This window comes from Engraulis encrasicolus, chromosome 8, assembly GCF_034702125.1.
Source record: "Engraulis encrasicolus isolate BLACKSEA-1 chromosome 8, IST_EnEncr_1.0, whole genome shotgun sequence".
Lineage (NCBI taxonomy): Eukaryota > Metazoa > Chordata > Actinopteri > Clupeiformes > Engraulidae > Engraulis > Engraulis encrasicolus.
Window position 1 is genome coordinate 45,584,798 of NC_085864.1, and position 15,347 is coordinate 45,600,144.

At 45.4% G+C, this 15,347-nt stretch overlaps 1 protein-coding gene across 2 annotated transcripts in view; it reads left to right on the forward strand.

The window, feature by feature from the left end:
* The window catches only part of ercc2 (excision repair cross-complementation group 2), a 39,411-nt gene that overhangs the window by 12,410 nt on the left and 11,654 nt on the right, over nucleotides 1-15,347 (forward strand). The window contains exons 12-23 of one of the 2 annotated variants that reach the window (XM_063205849.1): nucleotides 376-494; nucleotides 846-915; nucleotides 1,199-1,268; nucleotides 1,652-1,753; nucleotides 2,862-2,925; nucleotides 3,021-3,142; nucleotides 3,874-3,966; nucleotides 4,894-4,966; nucleotides 5,121-5,191; nucleotides 5,353-5,496; nucleotides 6,234-6,377; nucleotides 7,741-7,834. In XM_063205849.1, coding sequence (XP_063061919.1) covers nucleotides 376-494; nucleotides 846-915; nucleotides 1,199-1,268; nucleotides 1,652-1,753; nucleotides 2,862-2,925; nucleotides 3,021-3,142; nucleotides 3,874-3,966; nucleotides 4,894-4,966; nucleotides 5,121-5,191; nucleotides 5,353-5,496; nucleotides 6,234-6,377; nucleotides 7,741-7,833 — 1,165 coding nt within the window. In that variant the 3' untranslated portion in view covers nucleotide 7,834. Of the gene's footprint in view, nucleotides 1-375; nucleotides 495-845; nucleotides 916-1,198; nucleotides 1,269-1,651; nucleotides 1,754-2,861; nucleotides 2,926-3,020; nucleotides 3,143-3,873; nucleotides 3,967-4,893; nucleotides 4,967-5,120; nucleotides 5,192-5,352; nucleotides 5,497-6,233; nucleotides 6,378-7,740; nucleotides 8,313-15,347 lie in introns of those variants that run through there. The other variant, XM_063205848.1, reaches the window with a different exon arrangement.

Genomic DNA, 15,347 nt, shown 5'->3' on the forward strand with positions numbered 1-15,347 from the left:
AAAAGCATGTAGTCAATCTCATTTCAGTAAAAATTCGCCTAACAGCTAGTACTTTTAAACTAGAACTTTGAGACTATTTGGACTTGTTTAAGACGTTTGTCAGTGGGGCACATATTTTCTCGTTCAATTTTTTTTTACTCTTCTTCTTACTTCCGATAAGAAAAAATAAATTACTTCAGCCACCGGCAAATGTCTCAAAACAAGTCTAAATAGTCTAAAAGTTCTGGTTCAAAGTACTAGTAGGCGATTGTTACTTAAATTAAGCTTGTCTTATTAAATTTGGCTTGTCTTGTGAATGTGAAATAGACTACAGCCCTGGTTTCAACATTTCTGTTAAAACTTCTCTCCTGTGTTATCTCTTCTCTACTATTTTAGGTTCTGTGCTGAAAGGCTGAGCTCATTGCTGCGCACTCTGGAGATAGCAGACCTCGCTGACTTTTCTGCTATCACGCTCATTTCACATTTCGCCACACTTGTCAGCACCTACAGCAAAGGTGAGCTATAAAATGTGCAGTCAGTTCATTTATAATCAACATATCATAATTCATGTTTGAGATGTGAAAAAAAACTATGCCCTGAGCCATTGCAAAACAAAACAGTTGCATGAGAATTTAATATATTTCGATTGGCATTTCGATTGGCGCTTTATTGGGGTTGCTGATCAAGCTATTTTTAGGCAATATCGACCTGTCATGATCGGCAGCCGATTGATCTGTGCATATCTACTTGCTATGTAAGCCAAAAAGTAGCCAAAAGTCAACGCCATTAAGAGCCATACCCTATAAAGCAATGAGGGACAGAGCTGAGTACAATCATTTAAACCGCAATTTGTAATACTCTTTCAGGCTTCACAATCATCATTGAGCCATTTGAAGACAGGACCCCCACCATTCCTAATCCTGTACTGCATTTCAGGTAAGTCCCTCTTATAATAATAATAGTAATGTATTGATGGGGCATAGAAGTTCTGGAATATTACATCATTCTTTAAACACTGTCTTGTTATTGGCGCGTCTAATGGCCAATACACATTCGCTTTTGTTTTGGCCTAGCTGGTATAATATCATATCATATCATATCATATCATATCATATCATATAATATAATATAATATAGAATAATATAGAACTAATATCATATCATATATGAAAAGAAAGTCTGCCTCGGTTAACCAATTAAGTTCTCTCTCTATCTGCAGTTGTATGGATGCCTCCATTGCCATTAAGCCAGTGTTTGAAAGGTTCCAGACCGTCATCATCACATCAGGGGTAATTATATTTTTCAACATTTCTATCTGTTTTTTTTGTTTGTTTGTTTGTTTGTTTTAAACCGAACATATAACAAAACATTTGGCAAAGAATTTATCATAGTCATGAATGTAGTGTGATTCACTAGAGAGTAAAAAAATGAAATATCTGGAAAATAAATAGTAATTATATACAAAATAAATTTAAGAAACCAGTCATGTCTTGCAGTATAGGTAACTTTCCTCTTAAGGCCACCGTTCTCTATGCTTGAACGAGTAATACTGTATGTGCTGTCATTTGCACATTGCTAACTTGTATCTTAGATGTTCTTGAGTTAGTGCTGCTGTGGTTCATATTGCACAAAAACATTGTTTTATCCCTTTTTATATATATATATTTTCCAGACTCTCTCTCCTTTGGATATCTATCCCCGCATCTTGGATTTCCATCCCGTCACCATGGCATCCTTCACCATGACGCTGGCACGCACCTGTTTGTGTCCTCTGGTGAGTAGTCTTCAAGCGTTTCATAGGGCGCGCTCAACTTCTGGAGTAAAATAAATAACTTTGGGTTCACGAAAAAGGTACAAACTTAAAAGATGAGGAAAAAATCTGCATTCTCGAGCAGAATCTCATTATTTATTTTAAAATTACCACCATGTCCACACGCAGACGTGTTTTGGATCAGTGCATGATGATGACTGAAAGATGGCCTCTCAACGTCATTTGATTAATATTGCTGTGTTCCCCATTGTTATTGAATGTGTTACGCGTTGGTCCTGTTTTAAAAAACGTTCTGGTTGCTTTGTTTCAAGCCGTTTTTGCAAGCCAGCAATGTGGCTTGTGGAGAAACGAGAGGGTGTTCCGTGTTTCTCGTGGAAAAGCGTCTCTGATTGGCTCACTCTTCCTGCTCTCGTGGAAATGCGTCTCTGATTGGCTCAGTCCTCCTGTTCTTGGAGAGAATGTAATGGGAAACAGAGTCGCCACTTCTCCGGGTGGTACTGCACTATAGGGGCGCCAACGGAGGCGTGCATGCTCCATTCAGGGCTGTGCTCTTTCGACAGCGACCCCTAGAGGAGCTGCAGGCACGGAGCAACCAGAGTGGGCTTGCTGTATGGATGAGGCTTTGTGCTGTGTGTGTACCTGAGAGTAGCAACCAGCTGATAGCTAAGCTAGCTAAGCTAGATTTCGGGCCACCAGACGTTGCTTGTATTGAAAACAAGCAGAAAAAAATTACCCGACATGTTTTTAGAAAAATGGGTCGACATAAACCTTTGTGGGCAACGCCTTCTTTCGACGTGACGAAACACAGAAAGGCTTTCGTGATTCGCTCGTTTCTCTGCATTATTAATGTAAATTGGGAAACACCGGGAAACACAGCCAGGCAAGGTGACGCACCGCTATGAGAGCCTTGCAAGTGAGTTTAACTTGGGGTGACCGTCCGATCTTCAAAAGGAGTGAGTAAAACTGTGTTTTATCGGAAGTTGGCCTTTAAGAGTGAACCTGATGAAGCAACAGGGAAACGTCTTGTTCACCAAATAAACTAACAGCAAAGAATATCAGTGTGCTGTGATTTGTCCCCTCTTCAGTTGAGTTTGTGATTGTATTTCAACAGATTGTTGGAAAGGGCAATGACCAAGTGGCCATGAGTTCCAAATATGAGACGCGAGAAGATTTTGGTGAGTTGTAAAATAATGTGAAGATACCCACCAATTATACAGTAAGTAGCTAAGGTTAAAGAGTGCCCTGATATGGTTTTGTTAATTTTTTGCAGCTGTCATTCGCAACTATGGTAACCTGCTGCTCGAGGTTTCTGCCATTGTTCCAGATGGCATTGTGGCGTTTTTCACGAGCTACATATACATGGAGAATATTGTGGCAGCGTGGTATGAGCAGGTTGGTATGAACGATTATTGTGCTCAGGTATTTCAGCAGGTAAAATGCATTTGTTAAAAATACTGCAACTTCTGATGATTCACACTACTCTAGGGAGTAGCTAGTTGTTGTGATATACCGGTACACAAAGAGTCCTCCAATACATCTAGCAACCTGTTTGCAATGCAATTATTTCCCATTGGAAACCTAGTAACTTGTTAGCTGGTTAGCAACAATGCTTTCGAGAAACTGGGGTTCCCGTTTCTCGAAAACGTTGTTAGCCAAGTTAGCAACTTACTTGAAATTGCAATGCAATTTCCCATTGGAAACCTAGTAAGTTGCTAACTGGTTAGCAGCGGTGCTTTCGAGAAACGGGATCCTGAACTCTAATGTGTGTGTGTGTGGTTGTGTGCAGGGCCGCTGACAACTTTTACTGGGCCCAGGACAAAATCACCTCAGGTTCCCCCCATTCCAATACACTAAATGCAATGAGCACCCAATCATGGGCCCCCCAACTCCCTGGGGCCGGGACAGCTGACCCCTGTGTCCCCCCCTTGTCAGCATCCCTGGGTGTGATGCCCAGCACAACCTGGTTTACTCCTGAATAAGCTTTGTAGTATAGGCCCCTGAACTTTAAGCTGTGTTTCGTTTGTATTGGTGTGATATCCAGGGCATCCTGAACCAAACTTGCAGTATAGGCCCCTGCCTGAACTCTAACGTGTGTTTTTCGTTTATATTGTTGTGATATCCAGGGCATCCTGGAGAACGTGCAGAGGAACAAGCTGATCTTCATCGAGACTCCAGATGCAGCGGAGACCAGCATGGCTCTGGAGAAGTATCAGGAGGTACAGTATGGATTACTAGGTTACCACGCCAGGGTTGCCAGATCAGACAGATGGTTTCCATTTCTATGGCCATAAATCGGCAGAAAAACTCGCCCATATTCCACTTTTACCTGCATTCTAAGCAGCCCAATTGGGCGGGAAACTGCCCAATCTGGCAACACCAATCAGCGCACCACATCAACACACTCCACCCAGCGTTTACAACGGGCTCCGTCCACTAACGGATCCCATACTGCAAAGAAGGAAATCTTAGCAAGCTCATTTTTATAGTTTCAATTAGGTAAGGTACGGACGATATTTCGACACAGAAAGCCAAATCAACCAGTCATTAGCTTCAGAAAGAATAAAATTAAGTTTTTGAGCGACCGTCTCACTCTCCTGATCTCAACACCATTGAGCCATTCAGGGGAAACTTCAAATGTGAGGTTCCAGCAAGACACCCAAAACTATTATAGGAAACAACCATTCTGCCAGGAAGAATGTGCTGTTTTGTCATCTGAGAACATTAAAAGCCTTATCCACAACTACCACAAACAATTTAGAGCGGTCCTTGATGTTAAACAGGGCCATATTCAGCATCAGAAACTAGGGTATGTAAACTTTTGAACAGGGTCATTTGGGTAGTTTGGGGTGTGATCATGCTTTTGAAAGAGTAAACACAGAAGATTGCTAATAAATATCTTAACCCAGTCACTAACATTGAGTGAAAAAAAAGGTTTTGTGTAATCCTTCATATTTTGTGAGAAATCGCCAAGAAAGCATATATTCTGCTGGGGTATGTAAACATATGAGCACCACTGTATGTCTCTGCTCTGGCAAACTGAGAAAGCATTTGAGAAGCATGACTGTGTCAATATGCCGCACAAGCCGTTATTGTCATTATAATCGACTATGGTTATCATCATGATCACCTTTGGTGTGTTGCAGGCTTGTGAAAATGGTCGCGGTGCAATCCTGCTGTCTGTGGCAAGAGGGAAGGTGTCTGAAGGAATTGACTTTGGTAATTTTACCCTTACCCTGTTCTTCAAACCCTCACATACTGTATATGTGATTAGAATTTTGCCAAAAGTTTGAGTAAAATTCCAGAAAACCTGGAGAAAAATATTTTGAAAAAAAAATATATATTTTAGTTGACTCCGATTTATCCTCCACAGTTCATCATTATGGACGAGCTGTGATCATGTTTGGGGTCCCGTATGTTTACACCCAGAGTCGGATTCTCAAGGTACGACCAGAAACGCTGTTTCAACCTCATATCTTCTATTTAGTCTTTTTAGCTGATGTGTTGATTAATGTGCATTGTCAAAATCGAATGAATGAATGAATGAATGAACTGGAAAAAGCTTCCCGTACATCACACTAATGAATCTGTTCTGTGTTGTGAAGGCTCGACTAGAGTACCTGCGAGACCAGTTTCAGGTGCGGGAGAACGACTTCCTCACCTTCGATGCCATGCGTCATGCGGCACAGTGTGTTGGCCGCGCCATCCGCGGGAAGACGGATTACGGCCTTATGATCTTTGCTGACAAAGTAAGTGTGTGCATCAGGGCTTGACACTGGCACCAGCCAACCGGCCAAATGCTGGTAAAACTGGGCTGTGGCTAGTAATACTTGCAGGGTCACTAGCCAATTTGGCTGGCAGCTTATTCCTTGGTATGACATACGCATCATAGTAGCCTATATTCTTTTGTTTGCCCCTTGTGTATCAATTGTTTGTATTTAAGTTCAAGAAATAGGTAAAAGTTTCTATTTGCTTGATATAATTCCATGTAGAATGCTATACACTCATCTTGTTTTAGCACATCATCTTCTGAGGTTAGATGTACACCACCAAGAATTCGTGGCTAGTGGAATACCTGAATGGCTAGTGACTTGGAAAATCCACTAGCCACAGTGGCCGGTGGGTGAAAACGTTAATGTCAAGCCCTGGTGTGTGTGTGTGTGTGTGTGTATGTGTGTGTGTGTGTGTTTGTGTATGTGTGCACACGTGAGTGTGTGTTTGTGTGTATGTTTATGTGTGGAGTTTGAGTTTGTATGTGTGTGCACAGCAGACACATACAGATGGTAGTGACATAGCAATGAAGTCAAGTCAGCTTTTATTGTCACTTTCTTCATATGCACATACTAGGAAAATGAAATTACGTTTTCTCTCTATACCATGACAAGACATAGACATGCACTTTATGTCTGTCTGTAAAATGTCAGTGCTGTGTAAGACAGGAGAAGGACAATCGGCGTAATACATGTTCTCTCTCCTTCCTCTTTAGCGCTACGCTCGGGCTGACAAGAGAGGCAAGCTGCCGCGCTGGATCCAGGAGCACATCACCGACAGCAGCCTCAACCTCACCATCGACGAGACGCTACAACTCTCCAAACACTTCCTGAGACAGATGGCACAGCCTTTCAAACAGGTTAGGCCTTAACATAACATCAATAGGGCTGTAACAATATTGTATCGAATCGAGAAATCGTGATACGCAAAGTCACAAGACTGTATCGTGATACAAGAAGGCAGTGTGCGTGATACACCCTTTCAAAATTCTGTTACCGTTCAGTCCAGAGAACAGCCACATGATTTGATGTGATAGTGCTTCAAATCAATATCATTCTTTTTTTACATTATCAGTAACTTCTTGTAACATATTCTACCTATAAACGGCCATCGAAGATACATTTTAATTTGTAGAGTGTATCGAACCGTAGGTCAAAAATTGTGACACAAACCGAGTCGTGAGTTGAGTGTATCCTTACAGCCCTAGGCCTTAAAGGTACACTGTGCAAGATTTTTAGTTGTTTATTTCCAGAATTCATGCTAGCCATTCCCTAATGTTACCTTTTTAATGAATACTTACCACCAGCTTGAAATTCATTATTCATTATGACTGGGAAAATTGCACTTTTCATACATTAAAAGGGGGATTTTCTCCATGGTCCGCCATTTTTAATTTCCAGAAATAGCCATTTTTAGCTGCAAAAATGACTGTACTCAGGCCATACTAGATAATGTTTGTTTATTACTAAGTAAACTTTCATGAAAAGGTCAAATTTGGCAATAGGCAACCCAGTTTCAATGAGCAGCATAGTTGCAGTACCTTTTTTGACCATTTCCTGCACAGTGTACCTTTAACATAACATCTTGTTCGACAACTGTTGACGCATCTGTTCAACTAAGACGACTAAAATTATTTATTGATTTGTTGTTTGAAAATGAGTGAAGTGCAAACAAGTGAAATGCAAACACGTTGGCATTTCGTTTTAGCCAAAAGGGATACAAATTTGGATTTTTGTTGGGTTTTGTTGGTTTTTGTCTTTCTGATTGTGTGACATTTTGTTTAGCAAACATTTGTTAAATAAGAGGATTACAGATGGTGAGAAAGTGAACAAAAAATTCAAGGCTCTCGCGATTCTATACGTTATTCCTTTTGACGAAAAGGAAATGCCTACAGAAGACCTAGTATAGATGGAAACATGGCTTTTCATTTTAGACAGGAAAAAAAACAAAAACTTGATTGCCTTCGGATTTTTGTTTACTTTCTGACATATTACAATATTCTGATGATGTTGTTATGATTGTTGTTCTTATTATGTGTTTTATGTGCTATTATTAATATTATTATGTTGTTGTCATCTGGAATCCTAGAAATCATGCAGCAGCACTCCTAAAATACCTGTTAGTGTTGTTTCTGACTGACAGGCGTTGTGGTGTCGTTGTTGTTGTTGTTGTTGTTGTTGTTTCTGACTGACAGGCTCTGTGTTGTGTTGTTGTTTGTGTAGGAGGACCAGCTGGGCCTGTCACTACTCACGTTGGAGCAGCTCCAGTCAGAGGAAATGCTGTCGCGCATTAATGACATCACACACAAGACGTGAGGCTCAGCTCTCCTCATCTCACCCACGAGGCGTGAGGGACAGCGCTCCTAACCCGCTATCAGGGCTTCACATTATCTCTCTTGCTCATCAGGCAATGTGGCTAAGGGTTTTTTTTCTCAAGTCACTAGCCATTCCGCCTTACTTCTAGCCACAGGTTTGTTGTCAATATTTTTTTATATACCATGATATGGTTAAACTCAGAAGGTGGTCAAGTGCTGAAGCAGGAATATCAGCGTTACATGAAAATAGGTGAAACTCAGACTTGCTGCACAAACAAAACTGAGGCGCTAACCACAGCTGAGTTTTACCTGCATTTGGTTGGTGGGCAGGTCTCAGTGTCAAGCCATGCTTGCTAATGCATTGGAAATTGCTTCCAGTCTTTTTCATTCCGCAAAATCTTTTTTTTTCTTTGTACCAAGTTTGTGATGGTAGTGTTTGTGATTTCTTGAAATAAAAGACGTCATCTTTTTAATCTGTGATACTTGTTTTTTTTCTTGTTCTAATTTATTTTGATTCACCTGAGAGCCATGGAAGTCAAGCTAGTTAGGAGTTAGGGTAATCCCATTGACTTCTGTGTTTCAATTACACATGGATGGTGGCTTATGGAGCCTTTCACACACAGATCACCATTGAGCCCGTTTATATGCGCATCAATAAACTGTTTATGATCCAGGTTTTTGGAGTTACCGGTTTATTCGAGCGCAAAACGGCATAAACGGAAAGCGGAATAAACAGTTTTCATAATCGGGTTATTGCCGTTATCGGTTTATGAGAAATTCGTTCTGTTTCACTCAAGAAAGGCTGCCAGACGGCTAGCCCAAGGGGCTGGAATATAATCCGCGCATGCGCGAGTTCTGAGGTACACTTATATCAAAACTTCATCACGTGAGTATGCCGCGCTACTGTACACAGTATATAAGTCCCAGCGCGGCATACTTCGTCCTCTTTAATCCCTCACGCGATCTGATAAGGTACGAATTGATACTGGTAACGAGGTGCCTACTGGCAGTTAGCTGTCCGAGAGCTGGTGACTATTGTTGCCCCTCTCCAGGCTATCGTTATCAGGCTATTGTCCCCACCTTATTACAGTGTGCTATCGCCGCTTATAGTAACGGTGGCTTCTCCCTGTAGCTTGTGCTTTCGCATGTGAAGCTACTCTCGTGGAATCCCCGAGGCGCATATCCACCTGAAATTCAACTTGAGGTAAGTAATCTGTTGTTGTGGTTTGCTCTAGGGAGGAAAGAGATTACAGAGACATCTCTCTAGCTATATCTCTAATGTTGCTACGGGCACCTTCGGCGCCGTTCAGTAACTCACTGTGATTCTGCCGCCACTCTCCCTCTATCGAGTTGCTTGCGTGCATGAACTCTCCTGCAGGACGGCCGCGACTCTTCCTCTGTCGAGGAAGTTACTCGCTGGGCTCGTTGGTTCCGCAGTGGAATAATTATCCTGTGTAACAAACTGCCGCCACTCTCCCTCTATCGAGTTGCTTGCGTGCATGTTATACTCCAGCTGCCTCATCTGACGTGATCTCGTGCTGCACAACTCTCGGCACCGACAATCTCATTCTCGGTACCGGTGAGAGATCAACGCTGGTAGCAGAATTCCACTTGAAATTCAACTTGAAATTCAACTTGAGGTAAGTAATCTGTTGTTGTGGTTTGCTCTAGGGAGGAAAGAGATTACAGAGACATCTCTCTAGCTAATCAACGCTGCCTGCCGCCGCTCTCCCTCTGTCGAAGGAGTTGCTTGCGTGCATGTTATAGGCTACTCCAGCAGCCTCACATGACGTGATCTCGTGCTGCGCTACTCTTGGTACCAACAATCTCATTCTCGGTACCAACAATCTAATTCTCGGTACCGATGAGTGATCAACGCTGGTACCAGGGTCGGTACCTAGGGTGATTAGTGCTGCTACTGGAGTGTGAGACACTTAGTGCCCACCATCTCTTGCACCTCTGCTGGAACCATATCTGGTACCAGGCAGTAACAGTTCTATCAGGTTCATGCCTTAAGTCAAGGTGTGACTGAAATAATAATGATACTTAATTAATGATGAAGTAATAATAATAATTATAATAATATGTATATATTTTAATATAAGTTAAAAAAAAAAAAAAAAAAAAACGATGCCTGGATTCCAGAACTGTTCTAATTGCAACAGTAGAATGCCAGTGAAAGATGGACATACACTGTGTGTGACATGTCTGAGCCCTGATCATGCACTAGCTTTAAGGGCAGGGAGAGCGGTCTCCCCTTCTCATCACATACTCTACTGAGTAAGGTGAATAAGGCTACATGAGATAATACACCATCCTCCCAGGCGTCCACGGACTCTGGTTCGATACCAGCTACTCAACCCTCTCCTCAGCAACTGTCTGAGACCTATGATGTTCTAGCAATAAAATGGCATCTCTGGTGAAGGGAAATTTGTCCTTGACATCCGGTCAACAGTGGTTGATGCAGCAGCTGGCTGAGCGCCATACAGCGCCACTAGGGCCTGGGCACCAGGCAGCCCCATTAGGGCCCGAGCACCAGGCTGCGCCATCAGGCACAGAGCGCCAGGTGGCCTCTTCAGTGCAGCCTGCAAGGGTGTCACCACAGCAGCTGTCCCCACAAGGTGCTGATAATAGTGTGGAGCTGCTATGAGTGCAAGCATCCGATAACCTTGATGCTGGATACATAGATGGCTTAACATCTCCCCATCATTCTGATTTGAGCTCAGACCTCTTCCCCCGGACTTTGTCAGGGAAATGACGACTGTGTGGGAGCAACCAGAGGCGGCTACCCCTATGCGACAGTGGGCACAGTTTGCCAACATCCACGGAGCAGATAACGTTGGTTTTTTACTATTTCGCGATGGATGACTATTGCTGCTCTCGTCCTCCCTCCTACAGCTCTTGTGGGGAAGGTGGCCCTGCCGCACGTTTTCTCCCACACTCAATTGGAGGTGTGGGAAATGTGTTCTCCCAGTTCTTGGGTTGTTTCAACGGTACGGTTTGGTTACCGGCTACAGTTCAGGCGCCGCCCACCCATGTTCAAGGGTGTTCTTGTTTCTCATCAGCCAGACCCAGAGTGGCAGCTGGCCTTACAGAGGAGATAAATACTCTGTTAAGGAAAGGAGCAATAAGGGAGTTAAGTCGCAACGAACGGCGGAGTGGCTTTTATTTGAGCTACTTCCTAGTTCTGAAACTAGATGGTGGATTCCGTGCAATACTGGACCTAAGGCCACTAAACCAGTATTTACGCCCGTTGCATTTCAAATGCTGTCACTGACCCAAATCTGTCAATCGATTCAGTGCGGGGATTGGTTCACGAGTATAGGCATCAGAGGTGCCCATTTCCACATTGCAGACCACCCTGCTCATCGCCAGTTTCTCCGATTGCGTTGGAGGACAGAACTTTCGAGTTCAACGTCCTTCCCTTCGGCCTATCCCATTCACAAAATACATGGACACAGCCTTGAGCCCGCTGTGTCAGAGGGGCGTCAGAGTCAATTATCTATCTCAATTACGACTGGTTAAAATTTTCCCAGTAGAGTCAGCAGGCAGGGCAGGACACGGCAATGGTAATGGAATACTTGCAAATGTTGGGCCTGTCTCTCAATTCAGACAAGAGCCAACTGCCTCCCTCACAACAAATCACCTTCCTTGGAGTGAAACTGGACTCTGACGATGGTGGCATGTCTCTCGGATCAGAAGGTTATTGCCCTGAAACAATGCCGGTCACAGTCAGAGGCTGCTGGGCCTCATGGCTGCTGCATCCTAGGTGGTACGCCTTGGCCTTCTAGATATGGGTCCAGTGCAAAATGGTACCTGCCCAAGTACACCCAGTACTGGACAGGGGAAAATCTGTCCCTCTGCCACCTGTGTGCCTATGAGCCCTCCAATAGTGGGCCATACTCCAGAATTTGTGCAGAGGTGTACGACTAGGCAGAATCTACCAGCGCAAAGTTCTGACCACTGACGCATCGCTGTCAGGCTGGAGGGCAGTCTTGAATGATGTAGGAACCAGAGGAGTGTGGCGCCCACCTTGGAAAACTGTCCACATAAATATTCTCGAGTTGAGACCGATATATCTTGCCCTCCGGCACTTTTTGCCAGTACTCCAGAACAAGAGTGTCTTAATTCGAACAGACAACATGTCGGCCATAGCATATGTGACCGCCAGGGAGGCCTGAGGTCCCAGGCGTTACGCAACATGGCCCGGGAACTCCTCCTCTAAGCAGGCACTCGACTCCACTCGATCAGAGCAGTGCACCTGCCGGGCACTCTGAACACAGCAGCATACCTGCTGTCAAGGGGTAAGCCACACCCAAGTGAATGGCGATTGCACCCAGAAACAGTGCATCTGATCTGGGTTCATTTTGGGAAGGCACACAGCAATCTTTTCGCCTCAAGGGAGTCGACCCACTGTCCACTCTGGTTTTCCTTAAACCAAGACGACGCACCACTGGGGGTGGACGATCTTCCCCCCCCTCTCTCCATGATTCCTGGAGAAGACCAGGAAGGAGAACCTGAGAGTTGTCTTAATGGCTCCATTTCGCCCCCAGGTGCCATGGTTTGCAGAGATTCAGACCCTCCTCTGGAGTACCCCATGGCAACTCCCATTGCGCAAGGGGAGAGTTGTGGCACCTGACACCAGCCGCCCTAAATTTGTGGGTCTGGCCGTTAGAAGGGACACCCTCCTCGCTCGGGGGTTGTTATTCTCAGTTACAAGAACCTTGCAGTGTGCTAGGGCCCCATCGACAAGAGCCGTGTACTCTTAAAGATGGGCAGCCTTCAAAGCATGGTGCGAACAGTGGCATGAGTGCCCCCGGTCCTGCCCTCTAGCTTCAGTCCTGGAATTCTTGCAAAAGAAACTTGGTGAAGGCAAGTCCCCTTCGAAGCTAAAGGTTTTTCTCTCTGCAATATCCGCCTGCCATGAGCGAGTAGATGGCAAAACGCTCGGAGCTAATCCTCTGTCTATCCAATTCATGAGAGGAGCTCAAAGACTGGGCCCAAGGAGGCTTCAATCTGTGCCGCCATGGCAGTTCCACATTGTCCTCAGTGCTCTGGCGAAGCCCCCATTCGAGCCCGTTGGGAGTATCAACCTAAAATGGCTGTCTCAGAAGGCGATTTTTCTTCTCGCCATCACCTCAGCGAAGCGTATTGGAGAGCTACATGCGCTGTCCACTCATCCTGACTGCTTCCATGTTCAGCCAGAAGGCACCGGTGTGGTCCTACGCCCTAATACAGACTTTATGCCGGAGATTCTTTCAACACAGAATCTCAACCAGGCGATTGTGTTGGACTGCTACCGCCCTCCTAACTCTGGGCCGCCTCATGGTCGCTCCTGAAGGGAGTCCTTTTACAAGAGGTTTGCCCGGTGGCCTGCTGGGCTTCACCAGGTTCTATAACCTCAACATGTTATCTCCCACATCCTTTGGGAATTCGGTTCTAAGCTTGTGACAGATGGTCACATATTCGACTGTGTTTAACTTGAGTTCTGTTAACCAGTCACTCTAGCCCTGTTGGCCTGTGGACATTCAATAAGGGTTTTTAACTCTTGCATTGTCCAGTGTCTTTATTCAATTGTCGTATGGTTGTCCGCCGCGACATTTGGGCATACATATTCCAGCCCCTTGGGCTAGCCGTCTGGCAGCCTTTCTTGAGTGAAACAGAACGTTGGGTTACGGATGTAACCTTGGTTCTGTGAAGGAAAGAAAGGCTGCCAGACTTCGTCGTCGCTCTGGACTTCGCGTTCAGGATTTTTATGTGGACGAAGTATGCCGCGCTGGGACTTATATACTGTGTACAGTAGCGCGGCATACTCACGTGATGAAGTTTTGATATAAGTGTACCTCAGAACTCGCGCATGCGCGGATTATATTCCAGCCCCTTGGGCTAGCCGTCTGGCAGCCTTTCTTTCCTTCACAGAACCAAGGTTACATCCGTAACCCAACGATTCGCACAGGTAGGTTTTTGGCTAATAAACTGATTTCTCGTGTCATGTAACTCAGCATAATCGGGTTACTATCAGGTTATTGACATTCTAGTAGGGCCTACCAGTTAGCGAGTCAGAGCACTGGAGGAGGCGCGTGAGCCAGAGAACGCATCAGAGGTACGCAGCTTTCTGGTCTAGCTGGATACAGCAGCCGTTTCATACCCCAGTTTGCTACCATCTCAGAGCCGCTGCGGAGGCTGACAAAGAAAGAGGTACCGTTCGTCTTCGGGCCAGAGCAACAGGCGGCGTTCGAGACACTGAAACAGAAATTGGCAGAGGCGGGAACGCTGGCATACTTTGACAAAGATGCCCCCACCAAAGTGATAGCTGACGCAGGCCCGGTGGGCATAGGGGCAGTTCTAATCCAAGAGCAACAGGGTGCTCAGGTGCCTATATGTTATGTAAGCAGGAGCCTGACAGACCGTGAAACGAGATACTCTCAGACTGAGAAAGCGGCCCTGGCACTGGTGTGGGCATGCAAGCGCCTACACCCATACATATACGGCAAGAGGTTCGACCTAGTGACTGATCACAAAGCCCTACAGGTGATCTACAGCCCCAAGTCCAAGCCATGTGCTAGGATCGAGCGCTGGGTGCTCCGCCTGCAGCCATACGACTTTCGGGTCGTGCACATCGCGGGAAAGTTCAACATAGCAGATCCCCTGTCACGTCTGCTGGGGAAAAGCGCAAAGAGCACGCCACATCATCATGGAGCAGAGGAATACGTGCGCTTCGTGGCTGTGCAGGCTACACCACGGGCACTTACCACAAGGGAGGTGGAGAGAGCGTCCGCGGAGGACAAAGAACTGGATGAGGTGAGAAAAGCGATCAAGACAGGCCGTTTTGAAAAGTGCTCAGCTTATGGCCGCATAGCGAATGAACTGTGTACTATTGGACAATTAGTGCTGAGGGGGACACGAATTGTGCTCCCACAGTCACTGCGCAGCAGAGCTTTAATCTTAGCTCACGAGGGACACTTAGGCATGGTAGGGATGAAGCAGCATCTGAGGGGGAAAGTGTGGTGGCCGGGGATGTATAAGGCAACAGAAAAATATGTGAAGGACTGTGATGGATGCAAACTAGAGGCACGTCCTGATGTACCCGAGCCATTGCGGCCCACTGCTCTCCCTGACGGGCCTTGGCAAGACCTTGCCACAGATTTATTAGGTCCCTTAGCTACAGGACATTCAATCCTGGTAGTCGTAGACTACTACAGTCGGTACTATGAGTACGAGGTAATGCGTTCCACTACAGCAGAGAAAGTGATTGACTGTCTGGAGAACATCTTCAGTCGCCATGGTCTACCAGTCTCTATCCGATCTGACTGTGGGCCCCAGTTTCTGTCAACACAGTTCCAGGACTTCTGCAAGGAGAACGGCATACAACACGTCAAGACGACACCGAAATGGGCACAGGCGAATGGAGAGGTTGGGAGGCAGAATGCCTCCATCATGAAAAGAATTCGCATCGCACACGCAGAGGGGCTGGACTGGCAGAAGGAGCTACGAAAGTACGTCACCATCTACAGG